The sequence below is a fragment of the Lissotriton vulgaris genome, chromosome 6 (assembly GCF_964263255.1).
Source record: "Lissotriton vulgaris chromosome 6, aLisVul1.2, whole genome shotgun sequence".
NCBI lineage: Eukaryota > Metazoa > Chordata > Amphibia > Caudata > Salamandridae > Lissotriton > Lissotriton vulgaris.
In genome coordinates, this window is record NC_141694.1 from 936389879 (window position 1) to 936412231 (window position 22353).

General features: G+C 41.9%; 1 protein-coding gene across 50 annotated transcripts in view; it reads right to left on the reverse strand.

Annotated features, from left to right (window-relative positions):
• Positions 1–22353, reverse strand: part of LOC147708230 (uncharacterized) — a 2035583-nt gene that overhangs the window by 1854614 nt on the left and 158616 nt on the right. For all 50 annotated transcript variants that reach the window (XM_086926979.1, XM_086926974.1, XM_086926953.1 and 47 more), the window contains exon 2: positions 590–790. In XM_086926979.1, the coding sequence (XP_086783105.1) occupies positions 590–790 (201 nt within the window). The remainder of the gene's footprint in view (positions 1–589; positions 791–22353) is intronic.

Here is a 22353-nt window from a genome sequence, read left to right on the forward strand (position 1 = left end):
AACTTGTTAGCAATTTTAATGTGACAGACGCCAAAGAAATATGAACATTACTAATCTTTTAAATACATGTTTCTATTTCTTCCGCATTTTCGCGAATGGTTGGATGGTTTGGTTGGCGTTTCATACGGGTGATTGGATTATGTATTTAACCTTTACATTGTTTTCAAATTTTATATTAAATTCCTTCCTGTATCATATTATTATGGCCACGTTTTAGAAAATGCTTTTGTCATACCCAAATAATTATAACGCACTGAAATTATTATAACAGAAATGAGTGTGTTTTATTTTTAATTATCAATTGAGAGGACATTATAATGATTTTACGAAAGATATACCTGTGTGTTGTTAAATATTCAGTGGTGCATGTTTAGTTCCTTTCAAGTTTTATGATAAAAAGCAGATGAAAGTGTATTGAACAGGCTTTTCATTAAAATACTTTAAATAAAAAGTCATAAAATATAATAATAACAAAGTTAGCCCTCAATAGCAGAAAAATCTAAAAAGTAAAATAATTTCGTAATAAAACAACAGCAGATACATCAATAACATTTTGTACTGTTCATTCACTGGAACTTTAGGGCCTTACCTGCAAAGGTTTTATAGTCGACTAAATTGAACATGACAATGGCCACGGCTGACCATGTAATGATTAGAGCTGCTACAAGAAGCCATGCTATTGGTGAGCTGAATGTTGTCGCAATATCTTCTTTGACTGATTTCTTTGGCACAGGAGTAGGAATGGTGGCATTCTTGCCGTCTGTGAGGGCAGGGGTCGTGGACGTGTGCACTGGCAAGAAAAAAACAAAATGATGTCATTGTCAGTGATCCGGTTGTCTATATTTATTAGTCACATTGGAGAAGATTTTGATTCATATTTAATAAACACAATTTGTACAAATGTTGACACAGATATTCGCACTGTCTTGAGTGAGTGATTGGCATTTCTTGTTCTGCACACTAAGAAGTGGGCGTCTGTGTGATTTGGGGTGCGGACACATAATGTCTGACACCTGCTGCAGTGAGCGCGCTTCCTGAGTCTCTCTCCTACCGGTTCTGTGGCTTGAGAGGCTTGAAAAAACTCTCTGCTCATTGAGGTCTTGGCAAAAAAGATCACTACAGACCTATCCTGTGGCTGTACCATTGCGTGAAAGCAGTAAGGGAACAATGGAATTAACAAAGGATTTACCAGTAGATAGCAGATTGAGGCAATTCTAGAGGGTTCCTAGAACAGAATATCACATCCAAGCCTATAACCCTTCCCCTTCTTACCTCACTGCTGTGTTTTCTCGCAAATAGTTTGATATTTTGTTCATATTAACAGAGTCTATAATTCTCTTTTAGACGTTCAGTGACAACTCTTTGATGGACAGTTACTTGAATGATTCCACTCTGAATTAGCTTGTTGTTTCTACACACAATTACCAGATGTGACTTTTTAAAGAAGGTAGTTAGTCCAATGGACTGTAGTAGAAACTCCAGACTTTACCAGGTCCATGTAGGTCTTTTGTCAAACAGTGGCATATTTGAAAACGCATATTTATTGCTTCCAATAGATAAACAATTGTTTACATGGTTACGGATTGTTTTTTTGATGTTGGGCAACATAAGGATCAACTGGCAGGGATAGTAAGTCTAAACATCTCAACAATTGATACAAGACATGGAAATTCCTAAACAATTGTTTAGTTCTTTTTTGGTTTTTGGTATAGGTGGGCTATAGACGAAGTGGATAGAGTGGCTAAATAATGTGGCGTGTGCTATGGGAAAAGCTAAAGAAAAGCTTGCCGTAACCTTTTGCCATATCTGCTTCATAAAGGGACCCCACCTAGCCCTGCAGAGTATCATTCTTTTGCCAATATTAATGTGAGCTGAACTCAAGACTTTTCTTTTTGAGAGGTGGCAATGGGGTAGGGACCAAAGATACAATAGCTCACAAAAGGCTACAGGTTAAATAAAACAAAGGCCGTAAGGGCTAAAAAAGTCAATACAAATGAAATGTTTGAAGGAACAAGGCAACAAAGAGAAACATATTTACTAATTTAAGGTTATTCAGTGAGAAAGGAACATCAAGTCGGTCTTCTACTAAAACTAAGGTGGCAGAAATAAAAAAAAAACTTGAATACTCTAATAAGAATTTTAGCTGGAAAAGGGGAAAACATTTTGACCGAGTCACAAGGTGACATGGCTATGTTTGCTTCGATTCTGGCCTCAATGGCCAGAAAAGTAATTTCACAATTAGACGCATTCTTGGAACTCAGTTCACCCCACTGATAGTTATCTCAAGGTGTTATTCAGAAAGACTGCTCTGACAGAAGAGAGGCTGAGGTGGTGTGAGCTGTGATGATTGTTAGTTCGGACGAACACTGATAAGATTAATTGGTACCTCCTAAATTCATCTTTTGTATATATTGAAATTCATTGATCAGTGAAATATCTGCAAGCTGACCTTTAAATGACTGAATCCAATCCCACATTTAGCAATCAAGTACACAGTCTCTCTCAAACTCCGCTTGTTTGCGAAGAGGCATATGTCTTTAGGGCAGAAGATCTGGGAGCAATACAGAGTGGTCACTACAGGCCACTGAATCCTCTATTCTTCATGCACACCACAACTTCCAAATAATGCAGGTTTCTTGACATTAAAGGCTCAACGAACTGTCAGGAAGACATCAGAATCTGGCAGAGCATGGAATTTCCCCTGCGAAAACATTTTCAAACTGGTCAATCTATTACTAGTTCAGTCTAGCCTTTTCTTTACTAAAAACAACTTTTATACTAAATCCTTAGTGTCTATATCAAAAGTGTTTAAATATTCTGGTGCAGTATTATTGAAGACTTGGACACTTGATAACTTGTCAATAGCCTGTCAGTTGTCCAATTGCCACATTTGCTTTACCTAAGAATTATTCAAAAGGTCAATTATTAAATATAGTTCACAACACGTTGTTTATAAAAAACAATTGTGGAACATCTTTCTGTCTCAAAAGTTAATCAAAGTAGTCTTGTGTTGTTTTCAGACTCTATGAAGATCTGGAAAATGTTGTTAGTTTTAAACGCTTGATAAAAAAAAACAGTCTTTAAAACCACTAATATGATCACAGACAGTTGCATGCAATTTGTAACTATTATGTGCAATGTGCAACCCTGGTTCCATGCTTATAATGTGCTACCATTGATCAAATGGCCACCATACAAGGTGCCATATGGCATAACTATGTTTGGGTCCCAATATAACAATGATTTCTCCTGTCCTCACGTACAGCATTAAACTCTTCTGAATCACATGTTTACTTAATACATGCATATTCAGCCCAAATAGAAGCTTACGGAATATCCAAATTCAATTTGCCCCCAGGATTTTATCTAATGTCTACTTGGTTCCAACCCTTTTCAGAGGCATTGTCTAAGGTCTTAATTTTGCTAAGGTCCTTGGGCAAAGTTGCGACCAACTTGCCAACCATTTATCTGGCACCTTTCTATCGCTTTTGGAGTTTTTTGCCTCAAGTTCAGGTTTGGGCTTGGTGAATTGAGTGGTCTCTCCATGACTCTTTTATACCAATTTCAGTAAACTTCTACATTGCATCTCACATTCAGGATTTAAGCCCTAAATGGGGTCCCTCTTGACAGGTCACTAGTAGAACTGTGGCAAAGGTTATATGTATGACTTCCACACAGACTCTTAAAGGGTGTGCCTGTGATGAAGAAGGTTCCTACCCAGAACCCATCCCTCAGATTTCTTAGATATTTTACTTTTGGTTACTTTCTGGTTTTTGTTTTTCATTAATGGAGTCTCGCCCTCTGTAAGTTCATGTCAAAGTGGCTTTTTATCTATAACTGAAAATGTCCACTGAAGATAATTCTTCTTTTTGCTGATCATCCGCATGTGCTTAGACTGATGCTGTGGATTTTGGACTCTGCTAACCTGGCCCAGTGCATGTGTTCTGACCCCTAAAAACTTATGAAATTAGTTGAAAATACTAATCAGCACATGAGCTTACCTATATGCCCACAGTATATAGTACCCTGGGCCTGTCAGATACATGTCACAAGTAGACTGCAGCACCTATGATGCCACTACTAAAGTGACAAGGCAAAGCATTGCTTTAGGCCTGCCCCTAAAGCCTGAATGTGGAATTTTAAAACTGCAAATGGACCTGCCAAACTAAATCTTTTTGCATGTCCAAACCTTCTTTTGTACTACTTATATGTCACCCCTAATGTAGACCCCTAAAACCCACAGGGTGTTATGGAGGTGCATGTAGACGTGTACTTAACTTTTACATGTCCTGGCAGTGTAAAAGCTCCAAAGTCGTTTTTCACTGCAACAAGGTTATCTCTCCCATGGAAAAGAACTGCTCTATATTAAAACACCTTATAATTCATAACTCCACATTGGGAATAGCCAGAACCATGATGAAAGGACTCGAATGCTCAGTAATTTAAAATCCAATCTAGTGTATACGTTGGATTTCAAATTACTATTTTGAAAATGCTACTTTTAGAAAGTTTTCAAAAGAAGGAAAAATTTGCCTACAAGGGATTTTGTTTGTCTGAAATCGTTTACAGTAATTGGTCAATAAAACTATTTAAAGTCACACCCTCATTAGTAGTGGACAACAGAATTGATGAAACCAGTGAATGAGACAGTTTTATATAGTAACAACTGTTAATAGGAAAATGAATAGTGAATCATACACAGGGCAATGGAATATATTTCCAAAAAAATATTCATATATTTAATATATATAACTTAAAGTTTATCAGGGAAAAACAAGCAACAAAACATAGTTTGTAAGGTGACGTCAGTTGACCTATACAATGCACTATGTTGACATCTTCTCTATACAATTTGAAACAATCAATGTCATGAAGAGAAAGATGATCTAGTCGACATTTTGGTCTGTCAAGGAAGTAAAACCGTCAGACCACCATCAGGACAAGAAGTTGACTGAACCTCCCTGTGTAATACAATGTACATAAAAATATTATAACACTGTATAATAACAATATATTGAGTAAATGCACCCGTGTAAAAGGAAAGAGAATGAGTAATGATTGATTGAACTAAGACCATCACCAAAAGAAGTGTATCTTAAAAGTTTAATTAAAAGAGCCCTTTTCAAAGTTACTTACAAAAGGTCTATGGATGGATTGTAACCTGTGACTTCAGTTCAGCAGTTGTATCAATCCCAAGTTTTGACAAAGCTAAAGAGTGAAAGGGCAATTTTTATAATGATGCAAAAGAACCATATTAGTTCCTTGTAATTTTTATTTTTATATATATATATAAGAGAGAAGGAAGTGATAAATCACTTACAAAAGAAATTTGTACCTGTCTCTTCAATTTAAACAGGGTTTGGATGAATGGTGGCACAGCTATAGAATAAAAATGTCGGAATTATTAATTCCACTTATAATGACGAAGGGAATCACCTGTTGTTCACGAGAAAAAAAACAGTTGATTCCCTTCGCCATTATAAGTGGATTAAACAATCCCAACATTTTTATTCTATAGCTGTGCCACCATTCATCCAAAACCTGTTTAAATTGAAGAGACAGGTACAAATTTCTTTTGTAGTGATTTATCACTTCCTTCTCTCTTATATATATATAAAAATAAAAATTACAAGGAACTAACATGGTTCTTTTACATCATTATAAAAATTGCCCTTCACTCTTTAGCTTTGTCAAAACTTGGGATTGATACACCTGCTGAACTGAAGTCACATGTTAAATTCCATCAATAGACCTTTTGTAAGTAACTTTGGAAAAGGCTCTTTTAATTAAACTTTTAAGATAAACTTCTTTTAGTGATGGTCTCAGTTCAATCAATCATCAATCCTTCTCTCTTTCCCTTTACACGGGTGCATTTACTCAATATATTGTTATTATACAGTGTTATAATATTTTTATGTACATTGTATTACACAGGGAAGTTCAGTCAACTTCTTGTCCTGAAGATGGTCTGACGGTTTTACATCCTTGACAGACCGAAACGTCGACTAGATCATCTTTCTCTTCATGACATTGATTGTTTCAAATTGTATAGAGAAGATGTCAACATAGTGCATTGTATAGGGCAACTGACGTCCCCTTACAAACTATGCTTTGTGGCTTGCTTTTCCCTGAAAAACTTTAAGTTATTTATATTAAATATATGACATTTTTTTTTTAATATATTCCATTGCCCGTGTATGATTCACTATTAATTTTCCTATTAACAGTTGTTACTATATAAAACTGTCTCATTCACTGGTTTCATTAATTCTGTTGTCCACTACTAATGAGGGTGTGACTTTAAATACTTTTATTGACCAAATAACTGTAAACAATTTCAGACAAACAAAATCCCTTGAAGGCAACTTTTTCCTTCTTTTGAAAACTTTATTGCCCAAGCCTGCAAGGGTATATTGGGTTTCCACTCTTTTGGATACATTATACTTTTAAAAAGTTGGCATTCCCTCCCTAAAGCCTATAGCAGTCATTCCACAGTTAATTCCCAACTGTAACCTGGCAAACTGCTAGCCCACTGCAAAGAGGTGTGAATGACTCCCAGAAAAGAAAACAAAAGGGCCTTGGCTGGGAGGAGGTGTGATCTCCATCTGACAGGGTGGCCTGAGAGGTGTGTCCCCCAAATGCACAATCTAAAAAGCGGCATGTCCTGTCACAGACTGATGTAACTCACACTTGAGCCTGCCCTGCAATTGTCCAAAAAGCCACAGGGGCACCAATTCCAATGGAGGAACTCCTGTTCTAGAACTCATTTTCTCAGACGCACCTCAGGGGTGTAGCCAGAAATCTGAGCAGGGGAAGAAAAGTTCTGCCATGTTGAATTTTGGCAGAGCAGCGCACTGTGATATTGTTTAGGGCCAAACACCATGAAATTATATCAAAGTGGGTAGGGCTCCCTATGGGAACCTTTTCTCTATTGATCAGGGAGATTTCCCCAACCACAACTGAGTGCTAGGCATACAAATGCCCTCATGGGTACCTTCAGACCACCATTGGACTTGTGGAAGACAGAAGAAGGACTGCACCTGATGTTGAATCTGTGGTTAGAAACCCCTAGTGCTAAACCTGTTCCAACTTGTACCCGGGAGAGAGGAGTGGACTCCAAGGGCTGGTTGGTTAGCCTCCTGTTCAACTCCAGGAACACAAAAGCTGCAAGAAGCCCAAATGAGTCCAGCTGATCAATTCAAACTGCATTTTCTCGGAGCACCGCAGGTGACTTCTGAGAGATTAAGCATTAATCCCAAGGGGTGTCTAAAATATCCTGGCTCATTGGTTGGTGTTAGAGTACACTTTCTCCACACAAAAGAACCACAAAATTGCAGCTGAGCTGCAGTCGCCAATGTCAAATTGCAAGTCAGACCATTCTTTTGGGTTTTCACACTGAAGTGATCCTCACTTCCAGAAATGTTTCAAAGTCTAAATGTGATGGACTTTACCGGGACTAGTGCTGGGCAGCAGCCTAATTACATGATATCTTCTTAGGTCTCAATTACAGACTTCAGTTGCAGAGATTTCTGTACTTCAATGGTAAAAGCCTCAAACTTCCTGCTGAAGGAGAGGCTCCCTCTGAGGTCCTGCATTTCAGCTGGCTTCAGTCAACATGCCCCTCCTTGTATCCAGCTAGGACCTCAGTACATCAAAGTCCTGGGTGCAAATAGGAGGAGGCCCAGCCTTTCAGGTCACTTTGCGGTTCTCAACAGCAAGTGCAGTCCTTCCTCTGTCTTTCACAGGTCCAGTGGTGTTCTGAACAGTGTGCCCAGGGGTGACACATGTATGCATGCCTGGCACTAGCCTGAGAGTGTGTATACCCTCAAATGTTTGCCATCACTCCTTCATTTTTGCTGTGGTTTTTTTTGTTGGCATTAGGACTCTGTGCACTTTACCACTGCTTCTCAGTGCTAAATGCTTGGGCTCTCTCCTTCAAACATGGTAAAATTGGCCTATACAGAATTAGAACATTTAAATTACATGTACGTCCATAGTAAATGGTACTACATGTACCCAGGGCTTTGAAATTCAATGTTGCCAGTGGGACTTCAGCACTCAGTGCCTTACCCTCTTAACTAGCCTTTTAAAACATGTCTCAAGCCTGCCACTGCAGCATGTTGAACAGTTTTATCTCAAGTTTGGACCTGGCAAAATAAACCTTTTGTCAGTCCTAATCCTTCCTTTTTAATACATATTTCATTCCTAAAGTAAGACCTAAAGGTTATTAGGGCAGGGTGAATTTTATTTAAAAAGTAGGACATCTATGTTTACATTTTAATCCTAATGTTGTTTTTCACTGTTGTAAGGCCTATTTCTCCCACTGATTAACAATGGGTGACCTTATTACATTTAATAAATTATAACTTTGGATTGAGAGCAGATGGAAACATACTGGTTACACTCAAATGAATAGTAATTTGTAATCCTCCAAAATGGTAAAGCCGGATTTTAAGTCACAATTCTGGAAATGCTACTTTTAGAAAGTTGGCATTTCCTTGTCCTAACTATTTTGTCCTATTCCAGTATTCAAAATCACATGAATGGCGCTGCATTTGGAGTTTGTGTATTGCTTCCGGACAGTAACACAAAGGGGATTCAGGTGTGGAAAGGATGGGACATCTTGGCAGGATGAATGAAAGGGGCTGTTTCCAACCCTACTTACAATTCAAAGGGCTTTGCCTCCTGCACACACAAAGGAATATGAAACCATGCCTGCCTTGACTAGTGTCATCCCAGGCATCAGGGGAGGGGGAAGAACCTTCCAGAACCAGATGTGGGGGTAGCATAGGTAATACCCCCACACAAATACTAGCAACAGGTATAAATATTGAACCTCCAGAGCCACTCATCAGAACACTCCTGGATCTGGGGAAGTTACAGACGAAGGACTGCCCTGCTGCCAGATGACAGCCCTGTTGCTTGAAGGAATGATCTGCTGCTGAGCAGGAAGACTGGGCCTCCTTGCTTTCATCCCAGGATAACCTGAGTGACGCGAAGGTCCAGTTGGCTGACCTCCAGTGTGCGTTATGAGGACACAACAGGCTTCAGAGACCTCTCGGCAACTGCTCATCAACCTGCTGCAACTGGGCTTGCCTGTGCCCTGCTTGCCTCTGCAGGAGTGAGTCACTGATCCCTGAAATGTGCCTCCTCAAGTTCTGAACCATTTGCTGGCATCAGAGAGAGCTCCTTCTTGTCTCACTGAATGTTCCATCAAATCTGGTGCAATACCCTGCAAAGTCTCTTGACACTCAGCTGACAGCTTCATTGGAACCAACACCAGGCAAAGCGAACCCCCACAAAGCCTCACCACACAGCTGAGAGCTTCATAGGTATCAACACTAAGCCAAGCAAAGTCTTGCAAAGCCTTCCTGCACAGCTTAAAACTTCATCAGAACCGACACCGAGTAATAAAATGCCCATTCAAATTGAAGCCACACTTCATCAGAGACCTTTCACCAAGGACATAAGGAACAACTCCCAGAGGGCCAAATTTGGTCCTGTGCCCGGCCTGCACTCCAGCACAGTAGGCCTTAATGTGTTTCTTTGTCAGGGTCCAGCACGGCTAGATACCCACAGTTAGAGCTTTCTGCTTCTTGGTACTATTTGTACAGAAACTTTTAACATTCCATTTTTCCGGTTCTACTGGTTGGATTTTTGTTGTTCAGGCATTGTTTTATTTGCTAAAGTTTACTCTATTATCCTACATTTGTTTTGAATTTCTCCTCTGTTGTGTTTTCACTTTATTACAGTTTGTGTGCTGCATAACTACTTAACAGATTGCTTCTACTGTCCAGAGGGACAAAGGAAGGGGCAGGCCCAGGTGTTAGCTATATCTACCTGTGACAGGGTAGACATCTTTGTGCCTCAATAAGTTTCAGGGCACATCCCAGATGGTTATCCGGGCAGAGGAGCAGAACACATATCCAAGTCCTTTGTTTCAGTTCTGAAAGCAAGTTCGCACCTCATCAAGTGGCTACTGGTTGACAACTGGACACTCAAGGAAATGGGGTTTTAGAGGGTTTATGAAGGGAAGAGGTGGATTTCTAAAAGTGTCTTTTATAAAAACAAATTTCAACTTCAACTTTACCAGTGAAATAGGCCTACAATAAATGTTCAAAAAAGGCCAAGAATGAACTCTGTAGCAGTTTCCAAGGTGGCAATAACATTATTAAATGCAATTATGCATCCCAATACTTTCCTATGCAACAGCTAACCATGATATCGTGAAAATTGCGTTTGCATGAAGCTGTGACAGCCTTGTGCTGGAACACTTCACTGCAGCTATGGCTGCAGTCTGTACTGTTGCTTTTGTGGCTTCATCAACCAGTAAATGTCCTGTAATGTGTATTCCTACACATTGGTGGCTCGGTGTGTAAATTGCATGTGCCCGTGAAAAACTTGCTTTGAGTTTCGCCACTTGTCCCCACAGCAGTTTATGCTTAATTGTGTACCCTTTTGAATCTCTCAATCCATTCTGGCTCCGATACTGTAGATATTCATTGTAAAACTGGATACAATATTATGAGTCACACAATATAAGTGTAAGGAATTCAGAATCTGTATTCTTAAGTGCCAAAATTAAAGCTTTTAGTTCAGCCAGCTAGATGGTGCCATCACCTAGTGACTGGGTGTATATTTTAAGAGGCTGGAATTCTCCATCCCTTATTTTACCTCTAACAGCTGCACAAGTGGCAGTGTATGGATGTTTTGTTCGAACTGCAGGCTGGGTAGAACCATTAGACTAGATTACAAAATCATACTGATCTAGAGGCATTATTTCACTGGCCATATTGGAGGTATGATTGTGTCTGTAATGTAGAGTCAAAGACAATCTATATCTGTTGCTGTTAGTGAATTGGCCCACTGTACCTATCTTGTATGTAAAGCTTTCAGGTTAGGAATGCTGGCCTTTCTGACAGCCTCTAAGCTTGAAATCAGACTCACGACAATTATTCGTTTTCCCTGAGCCAAAAATCTTTCTTTCACTACAGCTGCCATCAATATCTCTTGAGTCGTGCATAACTCATCTCTGCATTGGAGTCTAAATGTGATTTATTTGCAGTTGGCACAGTGCCACATCCGTGTAACCTGTAAGGGTGGGCGGGCGGCTACGCTCCGTGCACGGAGTGTGCGTAGTGCCGGCTTCTACGCATTTTGCGTAGCAGGCGTAGAATCCGGCACTACGCACGCTCCGCAGACGGAGCGTAGCTGGCCGCCACCCGCCTCCCTCCCGCCCTCCCTAAATACTTTAAATTAGGAGTGTAAAAGAATTAAAAGGCACTTACCTTGCCCGCCGCTGCCAGCCGCGTCCCCGGGGCTCGCTATCTCCATTCTGCCGTCTTGTGTACTAATGCGCATGCGCGGGCGGCCGCGCATGCGCATTTCTCACGAAAAAATGCGCATGCGCGGCCGCCCGCGCATGCGCATTATGACACAAGACGGCAGCAATGAAGATAGCGAGCCCCGGGGACGCGGCGGGCAGCGGCGGGCAGCGGCGGGCAAGGTAAGTGCCTTTTAATTCTTTTACACTCCTAATTTAAAGTATTTAGGGAGGGCGGGAGGGAGGCCTGCGGTGCGTAGTGGAGCTACGCGGAGTGCGGAGGTGGGCGTAGTTTCTCGCCCACTTCACGTAGCTCCGCGAAGCCCCACTACGCCCACTACGCCCAGGGTTAGTAACCTGTAGTTCCTGCGATTACATGGCACACCAAATTTGTGTTGTTAACATGTGTGTGTAACTGTTTTGAAGCTAGTATGTCAGCTTGTGCTGTTTGCATTACTTCACTGTTGTGGTGTCCAAAGCTTGTTTAAAAAGTCTGGAGGAATCAAATCATTAACCGGTTTTACCCTTTGTGCACAATATGTTATGTATGTTCTACCAAAATTTCGAAAACCCAATATTGCCTGGAGTTTTTTTAATGTGTTTGGATGTTGGAAAAGCGCACATTAGGAAATGTGTCGCTAGACATTTACCCTTTCTTGACAACTCATTTCCCAAGAAAATCCTAGAATTATGCGATCTACTCGTTCCAATTGTGTTGCTAAGTCATTATCCGTCACTTACATGTCATCAACATAGGACAATGCTTTGTCGTCAAATCTTGTTACAGTTCTGTTATATTGGCTGAATTGTCTGTAGTCTAAGACTAAGTGATATGAATGATCTGGTTTAATTAATGGAAACAAAGGATTGTTCATTGGTGAGAGGCAACTATCTATTGCATCCTGATATTCAAGGTGTATAAGTAGTTCTCTAACCTGTTGTTTTGATTCATATGTGGGATTTTGTGGTTGTGCTCGTTGGCTGGACCTTATGGATATGGTGTGGTAAGGGGATTCTTCATCCTAACTAACATGTGTTAGACCTGACATCATTGGCTTGAGTCTCTCCTCCATTTTTTCTGTTTGCCTCTACTGTGTTACGATGTTTTGCTGGTATATGCTTTGGGCGCCGTGTCACTGCTGATCAGTGCCATAGCGCAAGTGCTCCCTCTGTTAAAATGATGTATCTATTGTATCCATGTTTGGCTTATTTGGTTTACTGTCAGTCCCTAGTCTAGTGCACCAGGAGTGCCAGGGCTTGTAAATACAAATGCCGCTCGTGGGCTTGCAGCACGTGTTGTGCCACCCACAGGAGCGGCCTTGTAAACGAATGTCTACGGGTCGGTCATTGCGAGACCCACGTGCAGTCCTGCACTGTCACGTCGGCTGCGCAGGTATACCTACTTGCCAGCCCCTCCAACCTTCCCTTAGCTTCATGTTAGTCACCCCTATGGTAGGCCCATGGGCAGGGTGCATTGTAAGTGTAAGGTAGGACAAGCCTGACCAAGTTGGCATGTCCTGATAGTGAAGTGCCGCCATCTTAGGGCTTCACTATTGCGAGGTAGCCTGCTCTCCGTTGGATAGAATGGGCCGCCGGGATTATTAACGCTATAATCCTAGCTGGCTCGGGGAGCATGGTGCAATGTCGAGTTTGGTATCCCTGAACTCGGGGTTTAATTACGCATCCGTTGGTGTGGATGGTCTTTGGACTCTGGGTTCGAAAATAGCACTTTTAGAAAGTGTCTATTTTCTTGTCTAACCATATCTGGTCTCTGCTGGTCTTGCGTGTGTGTGACAGGAGCTGGGTGGCTCCAAGAGGTCTGGATGAGTCAGTGTGGGATGAGTGGGACATTACGTTGAGAGTAGGGGGAGAGTAGTTGTTGATAGCCTGCCTTGCCTGATACAATGCTGGCTCCACCTCCTGCCGAGCGACTGATGGCTCTGTACCTGCCATGGACGATCCTAGCCCCACCTCCTGCCAGGAGGGCGATAGCTCTGCTCCTGCCAGTGTCAATGCTGGCTCCACCTCCTGCGGGGCGTCTGAGGACCCGGCCCGGCTCAATGAATAGGCCAGGTGCTACTGCCTAGCTCCACCCACCACAGACCCAGGATGTTGGGAAATCCCCGGCATAGACAAAGGGATCAAAGACGAAAAGGGGTATAAGAGGAGGACCCCTGAACTAGGAAATCAGATCACTTCTGACAAGGAACCCTGTAACCAAGGACAAGAAGCCTGTTGATCTAAAGGACTGCCTACCCCTTCTGCCAGTGTGCTGTTGTTGGGGGAATCCTGCAGTGCTTCTTTATTTTTGCCAAGGAACCAGGAGAGAGGAACTGTGTGTGTACTCTCACGCTTGCTAAGAAAATCTCCAAGGACTGGAAGAGTGCCAGTCTCCTGCCGAAGTCACAGGGCTAAAGGACTTCACCTGCTACAAAGTGCTATCTGCTGGAAGTGTGAATCCAGCATCTCTGAAAGAACCAGCAACCACGACGATCGGACGCTGGGCCCAACCGACGCCAGCAGCAAACGCCAGTGAGTAGGAGTACGGCTCTAACTCCAGAGGACCTCGTGTCTGCCCCGCTGCTGATCGCATCAACCGTGTGCCCTACGATGCCGTGAGCGCTGCTCACTCTGTGCAACTGCATCATCGACAATGCCTGCTGAGGCCTGATCGACACCGGAGACGCGACGCCGGATTGCTCGACGCCGCTGATCATCGTGTGCTTCATTTTCCTAAGGTACTGTGTTGTTGGGGGTCCGTGTGACTCCAGGCCCGACGCAGCGCTCCTCGCGGTCGACGCCAAACCTGTGGATTATCTCTGCCCAGCGTTGGGTAGCTCCCGTGTGAGTTACCCTGTTGCTAAAGAACTGTGTTTCCAAGAAGAAGATTTGCTTGATATAAAAGACTCTTGTGCTAAAGAAGAAACTACCTTTGAACTATCCTTTTTCCTTCCCGAACATATTTATTCCGATTGTGTACAGTTTTGCCGTTATTTTGGTCTTGTGCTAAGCCTTATATAAAAATACTTATTTTTATAATACTACGGTGTCGTGTCCATTTGTAGTGTATTCACTGTATTACTGTATGTGGTCATAATTGCTTATCACACAGCCTCTGAGATAAGCCTGTTCTGCTCTGCCAAGCTACCAAGGGGGTGAGCAGGGGTTATCGAAGGGTGTGATCCCCTTGCCCTGACTAGAAAAGGAGTGTCCCTATTTGTCAGAAGTGTATACCTCTGCCAACTAGAGACAGCCGGTTCTAACAACATAGTTGCAATATAGCGCTGGAGCTTTAGTTTCGGCCCACTCCTATGCGTATGCATATTTTAGTGATTCTGAATGAAGGTTGGAAAAAACTGGTGTTATTAATGTTTGCCCTAGTTGGACTTTCTAACAAACTCCAGTGGCCAATCTTTTTCAGCTAAGAAAATGTCAGAGCCGAATGACAAGTTCTCCAAAAAGAGAACAATAATGGTGCGCAGTATATTCCCCTTCATCTGGAGTTGTAATTCATATAATTGACTTGTGACACTTAGGGTCTGATTTAGAACTTGGCGGATGGGTTACTCCGTCACAATGGTGACGAATATCCCATCTGCCAAAACATAAATCCCATAGGACATAATTGGGATTTATATTTTGGTGAACTGGATATCCGTCACTGTTGTGACGGAGTAACCCGAACGCTGAGTTCTAAATCAGGCCCTATGTCTTTGGTCTGGTCTTTCCACTAGGACATAGTCACTCATTGCTGCTGTCACCAGACACTCTGCAAGATTCTGGTGAATTATTGCAACTCTTGCCACACTGTCCAATAGAGTCAGAGCCCACTCCCTGTCCAGAAGCAGAATCCGCAATACTTGTGGCATGATTTACTTTAATCCCAGCCACCTTCTTCTTTTTAAATGGAGGCTTTTGCTGTGGAAGTTTATCTTCCTTTTTTATGAAATCAGAAGAGCATTGTTAGTCCTTCAGTTTCATGTACTTCTTTGATCTGTGATCTGCTTATCCTCCTCTCTTTGAGCATTTTCTGGACAATTTCTGAAATGAACGAGAAGGACATGTATCAGTGTCCTGATACCCATCAGACTGTTTAATTGTATCACGGTTACACAAGTTATAGCACTTCTTAGAGGACTCCTGATGTGCTGATCGACCCTGTGCTTTAGTCTTCTCTTTATTTTTCTATTATCCAGTGTTTTTATTAGAAAACTCTGGTTCCTGTTTGAGTTATCCTTTTCATAATTACCTTTAAATTGTGGTTCATAGGTCTGGCTCAAAAATTATCTCGACCTATTGAGGAAAAGTTTTCTGTAATAAGTTTAGGTCGTTTGCGCTCTTGGTCTACTGAAGCTGCCGTACTACCACTCTGCTGAGTCCCCTTTTATGTTACTTATTATCATTGAGGATACTGTAGCCATATTTGCCATTCATTTCATCCCAAAATCCAGGGCATGAGCTGCCCCCTATTCATTTTTAATCTGTTTAAGCCTCTCAGGCAAAACAGACAATGATGGTGTACCATGCGTTATGGTATGGACTGCAGCAAAGACTGAGCCCCAAGTGGCACAGTCTTTCATTAAGGAACCATCCCTAATGGTAGGCACAATATGAGAATTCTATTTTTGGGGGGGGGTCCAGTATGGGGAAATACTGCTTCAAGCTAATTCATTTTATTGTGGAATCCAGAACGGAATCTCATCCCGCCTGACGGGAACTATACCTATAATTACATTAATCATCACTGGTCTAATTCCAGGTGTTGCCAATTGTGATTGAGCACCTTGAACATCCCTTGTTGGGTTTGCTGCTATGGTTCGCATAATAAATTGTATCAGTTGTCTGTCTAATGTAAGTATACATGTGTATGGTACATGTAGTTCTGGAGTGCTAATGGCCATGTTGCGCCCTCATTACTGTGGGGACCTAGTCCAACATTTTCTAATGTATGTGGTAGGGCAATTAGGAACCAATTCATGTGTTCCTGTTTTGTTAATGGGATTTGTAAACTCTCATATGTGTTATAGTTGTTTGTTACTTGTGCATCAGTTTATGTGTGACAATTCCCTGTGCTGGCATTTGCTGCATTGAAGGTGATCCATTAATAGAATACCTCTGTTTCCATACGCTTCAAGGACCCTACCACGAAGGTAACATCCCCCACCCATCAGGGTAAACCCATGGTGCAATAACATTTGTGTTAGTGCATGTCTGCAATCTAGTGGTAAAACCACTTGTGCTGGATTAGCCATGTGAAAATCTGTAATTCCGAGGGGTAATCCTTTTAAAGATTCAAGCTTTAACAACCCACAGCCAAAAATAGGAATTCCCTATTTTGCAGAGGAGGATTTTTCCCTAGCACCACAGATGTCTCCCGTTAATTGGTGTGTAGGGTCTTTGGACACACAAAAGAAAAACGACAAGGAAACCCTTTAAACAAGTACCCAAGCTAGAACATTGTTAGAGCCATATCATAAAATTCATACTATATCAGGAAAACTGTGCTTTTGGACAACATAAATGTCACAATTGTGCAAGATTGCATCCACCCACACCATCAGGATATGTTATCTTTAGTCCTGGCTAGCTCCCAGTGCAGCATCTGGACTGTTAACCTTACATGGTACTGGATGGTATCTGCAACCTCAGAACATGACAACTCTGACTTCCCAAGTAAATCATGGAAACAGATCAGTCCCTTTCATTAGTAACTAAAGCATGCTGAAAGAGAGACACAAGAAATACGCAAATTGGCATTTCAAATATTGATTGAAGCAATATGAATCTTATGTTAAATATGTTCCATGCAATGATTGATAGAAGGAAACAGAACAGAGTAATCAGCATTACAAGAATGGTAAAGAGGATAAACAATTCAACCATTGTGCTGTTAATTCATTGTATACATACATATATAATCGCTGTAGTAGCAGACGTAACGTGCCACGAGGCCAAGCACTTAAAATACAAGCTTAGATAGCACTGAAGAGCCACGTCTTCAAGTTCTTTCTGAAACAGGTCTCTAATTTGGCCTGACGCAGGTACCCTGGGAGGGCATTCCACATTAGGGCCATTCTAACTGCGAGTGCTCTGCCACCTAGCCATGCCTTCTCAAAGTCGGTGCTTCTCTGTCTAAACAAAGGATTAGTGTCGCTTATATGATAAACTTCACCCATGTGTCCATGCCAGAGCTCTAGTCAGGCCGTCATTGTTACTTCTACCCTTGCAGAGCTGTTGATGAGCTGACAACAACAAACATCAACATTTTGCGCTGTGAACTTAAGCCTGGTACAAAATGTTCAAGGCCCTGATAATATGCCTATGAAGAAGTATAAATGTAAGCAAATTTATTTCAGAGAATGTTATCCCATATGGATGCACATGCAAATGTGTGTCAAGAGTCAGAATTTAAGAAAGATGTCAACTTTAAAAGTGAACTGTAAAATGGTGATGTTCCCTATCTGATGCCTTCTGTAAACACATGACACAAAGACCAAGAAGGAATATACTTAGATAGCACTGAATAGACAAACAAGTTGTTCTTATATTAGAACATTGGAATGTTGTGAGCTCCCTTTAAGACAATGGAGTGGCCCCGGGCTTCTAATGGCTGGTAAAACCCTGGAGCTCTAACATTCCTATGTTTGTCTTTCACAGCAACAGTTGTGCACAAAGGCCTCACAGAGCCCGAGGGGATTTTAGTCCCCTCTGGCTCTGTTATACAGATTAGAACATTCTGCCCTAATGTGGAGGAATGTTCTAATAGCCTTATAGTCCGCCGTAGCAGGGCTATACCGGCCATTGAAGGCCTGCTCCCTTGTTAAAGGCCCTCACCTTCGGCTCCAGGTGCGGCCGGCACAGGTAACCAAGGCGGGGTGGGGTATAAGTGGACAGACAATGGGATAGTGAAAGTAAAATAAATAAATTAATAAAACCACTTACCTTGTGCTCGCCGCATCACCAGGTCGGTTACTAGTGCCGGCCACGTCTTTTGGCTTGGGCCTCTAGCTCTAGGGCAGGTGTTTAATGGCCAGTATAGCCCTCTACAGTAGACTATAAGGCTATATTAGACCCTTGGAATTTTGAGAGCTTCTTTGAAGACAATGGAGTATCTCCAAAATTATAATAGCTATTAGAAGCCGTTGTCTCCAACATTTAAATGTTTGTCTTCCTTTTCCTCCCTTTCTAATTTAGAACATTTTACCCTCAGTGAGTGAAATATTCTAATAGCCTTATAGCCCTTTTGCCTCAAACCATACCGGCAGTTAAAGGCACTGTCCCTCGTTATTAGTCCTTGCCAGCGGCTCGTGTCTTATAACTTGGGTTTAGGGGCTTTAACAACCTGTATTACCCTTTGCAGACGTCTATACAGTTATATTACAGAATAAATTGAAATGCCAAGCACTAAAAAGTGGACACATTTCTGTTTAACAGAACTAATAGGTATTTCCAGTACAGGATGCAAGCACTTCAACTATCGGACCTTGAGTCACATGTGAAATTAGTAACATAGGCTTTAACAGAAGGAAGGATTCAATGCCACTGAGACCCTTAACACAGTGAGACTGTCCAAACTGGTGTTCTCTGAATCTCTTTGATTTGAGTCGCCCAGAGTCATTATCTGAGCTGCCGTCTCCTCTGCAGCTATCATTAGTCAAAGGGATGTAAGTAATCAGTCCATAGAATACATAAATGTGTGTGGGTTAGGTTTTGCACTGTCCTATTTAGATGCTGCGTCATTTGCTCCTAATAAATATTGTAACTCAACCAAATATAGTTGTTTTTTATTGAAGTGCACTAATATTGTACACATGAATAGTCTTTTGAGCTAGCCAACGTTAATAGTTCACACACATCTTAACATTTCACACAGTCATGTCCCAGACTCTTGTGCCAAATCCATCTAATTCGGCCTATTTTCTTTCAAGTTTACCACTCAAGCGTAGCCTGCTTGCTAGTTTTCCCCAGTCTACACGCACACTTTCTGGATTGCATAAACTCCAGCCCTATTCTCCACTCACCAGATGGGAAAATGTAAGGCGTACATAATGGGCTAGCCTGGAGTCCTTCCTCCAACCAACCATATTTCCCACACAAAAATACAATGGTTTAACTGTTAATATCGACTCCATAAGGGATCACCCCTCTCAATACAATGGTTTAACTGTTAATAACGACCCTGTAAGGGATTACCCCTCCCGCCCGTCTCTTCCCCACACTATTTCACTGTGTTATGATGTAATAAAAAGGACGGCCATTCAGACGTGCATAGTTTACTTACTGAAGCTGAACCCATGATGTATGTTTGTGCTCTGGTTCTGTCTCACTAAACGTTCTTCCCCTTCTGTCTTACCATGTTCATTCTATCCTCCAATCCCCTTCCTTCCAGCCACCGTTCCCAGGTACTAGGAGTGCTTTCATCCTCAGCACTTCAGGTTGCTTATGATACTCTATTTATTTCTGAATGTTTTTGAGATTTTATTAACTTGAAAATATGCATATGATGAACGTATTTCTCAAATTCATACATAGGGCCTTTTTATGCTATACATGTTCAACAATCTGATGCCTAAAACCTTCAGAATCAATTACAAAAATGTAAAGAAAGTAATTTAAGAGTCAGGGATTTAATATGGTTACTTGCAAACTGTTTCCTCAAGCTCCTCAAATATTCTTCAGTACAATTCCCAAAGGTTATGCTTTTGATGTGAACTCAGCATCTGCTGTGAAGCACAAATTTTTGACAAATTTTCGTTGGATTAGTTTATAAGAAAGAAGTCCGAATTTTTATTTTGAAAAATGTTTCCGAAATATGAACTGCGGGTTTACATGCTGTGCACGTGCTCAAGTTTTTTTGCACTGCTGCAGGTTCACTTGCGACTATCAATGTGTCACGTTTTACCTGAACTAAGAAGCACCAGTATATTTAGAAGACAAAACGCATTTTGGCGATACTACTTTAAACTTAGGTCATCATTTTTTAATGTACAGTGGGACCACATGTTTAAGCAGCGACTTTATAAAAGTTTTTAATGCGTATGACAATGGAACATTTTTTTCAGTTTTTCTGTTTTTGTCTTTTGACATTGCAAGCAAGCTTGAAGCAATGTAACACACCCAGTAGTCAGACCCCCAGTATATAGCGGCATGGATTAGCAAATTTAACGGCACAAAAATGGAAATTTAGCGGCACAAATATGGAAATTTAGCGGCAATTTTGCGGCATTTTATGTGGCCATTTTTCCTGCAACAAACACAGATATCTTACTTTTTTTAGTTATTTAACAACATGAAGCTATGTATATTTGGTTTCTTTACAATGTAGACACTTTGTTTCCCTCTAGCGTGTGCTTCACAATTATGGGCTGCTGCAGTTTCACAGCAAATCTACACCTAGGAAGGAATATTTCTTTCCTGGCCATATTTTATTGTATCTTGCTCCCCGTCCCATCCTTCCCCTGTTGTTGCAACAACACCTCCTCACTGTACAGGAGTTTTTTCCAGTAAGTACTGCAGCCACTACGTCTGGTGCACTACGTGATTTTAACATGGCAGCTCCCAGTCTACCAACACATGAGTTGGTGAAGAAAACTGCATGACCGGGCTGGTTAAGTGTTCATCCAACTTCGGCAATAGCAGCCTCCTGGGTGTGTGGGGGGGTCCACCAGCGACGGTAATGATGACTCCTTTGTCTACAGCTGAGTGCCAGGTTCTCAGGTTACAAGAGAGATGCTGGATGGCAAGCGGGTACTTAGAAAGCTATTGTCACTTCATGCAAATTGACAATTGACACATGACCCATGCTAGGAGACACGTCGCAGCTCGGTGCATGTCACACTCACAATAACAAATTGACTTCTTCAGGCTAAGAGCATATCATAAGGGGAGAGGGGAGCCTGAAAATTCACGGGGCCTGTGAGAAAGTCCTGGCTGCTTTGAGTTTGAAACTGTCCTCTCTGACCCAGCCTTGCTACTGTACGAAAGGCGGATACGTGGAACAAGGGAAGTCTGAAGGGTGAGTGCGTGGGCAGGTGCAGGAGAGCATTCAATAAAAGGATGAAGGTGACGAACGAGCAGATGAGAGCCGAGACAATTTAAGAAGGCAGCAGAGAAGGGGATGAGGTAAGGGAGGCAAAGTTGTAATAATGAGTTGGATGGAGGCTGGTTGGAGAAGGGGAACTTATAGTGGTGCATGAGAGGTGAGAAGGCAAACGAAGGTAGCGGAACACGAGAGGGAAGGAGGAGAAGAGTTTGGGAGAAGTCAGCTTGTGAGACACAAAGCAGCGTGAGCTAAAGTGGGAAAAGTCCTCAGGATGTACGCACAGAGGTTGTTTAATTCGCCTATTTATCAAGATATACAAAAGTTTCATTTCAAAGCTGATTAAAAAGTACTTTATATGCCCATGCACAACGACTCTTGTGTCCAATGTGCACATACCCTGATGGAGAGATCTGTGCACGTTGATTTTTGCTGGTGATTTGTTTCATAAAATGATCACAAAGATTGTGTGTTTTTCTTTCTTCTGCTGAGCAGTATGCCGGTCATGTCATTCACAAAGGCCTCTGGGCAGTCACATATGTACGGTAAACCTGAGAATATTGCTGTGTGAACGTAATGCAGATTAGCACGTTTTCCATCAATCTGCCCTGCAGGGCATGTGGGATGATGTAATACAGCTTGTGAATGCGCAACAGACCCCCCAGGATATAGCAGCTTTTGTAAAAATGCTGCGATTTCTACAAAAGTGCTGATTTCGCGGGCACTTTTGTAAAAATCGCGGCATTTTTACAAAAGTATCGATTTGGCAGCAAATCGCGAAATCCTGGAGGGTCTAAGTAGTTAATTTGTAAAACAATAAGGGCCAGGTCTCTCGTCAGAAGGCAGCGTGCACCAGCCCATTTCTCCTGTTTGCGCCTCCTGAAACAGAACCAACTGCTAACCATGAAAGTGGGGAGAGCATGTGGCGAAATGGCCAGAGCTGCAGACTACGGAGCTGGTGAACCTTTCAAGTCTCTGCGTTTTTCTCAAC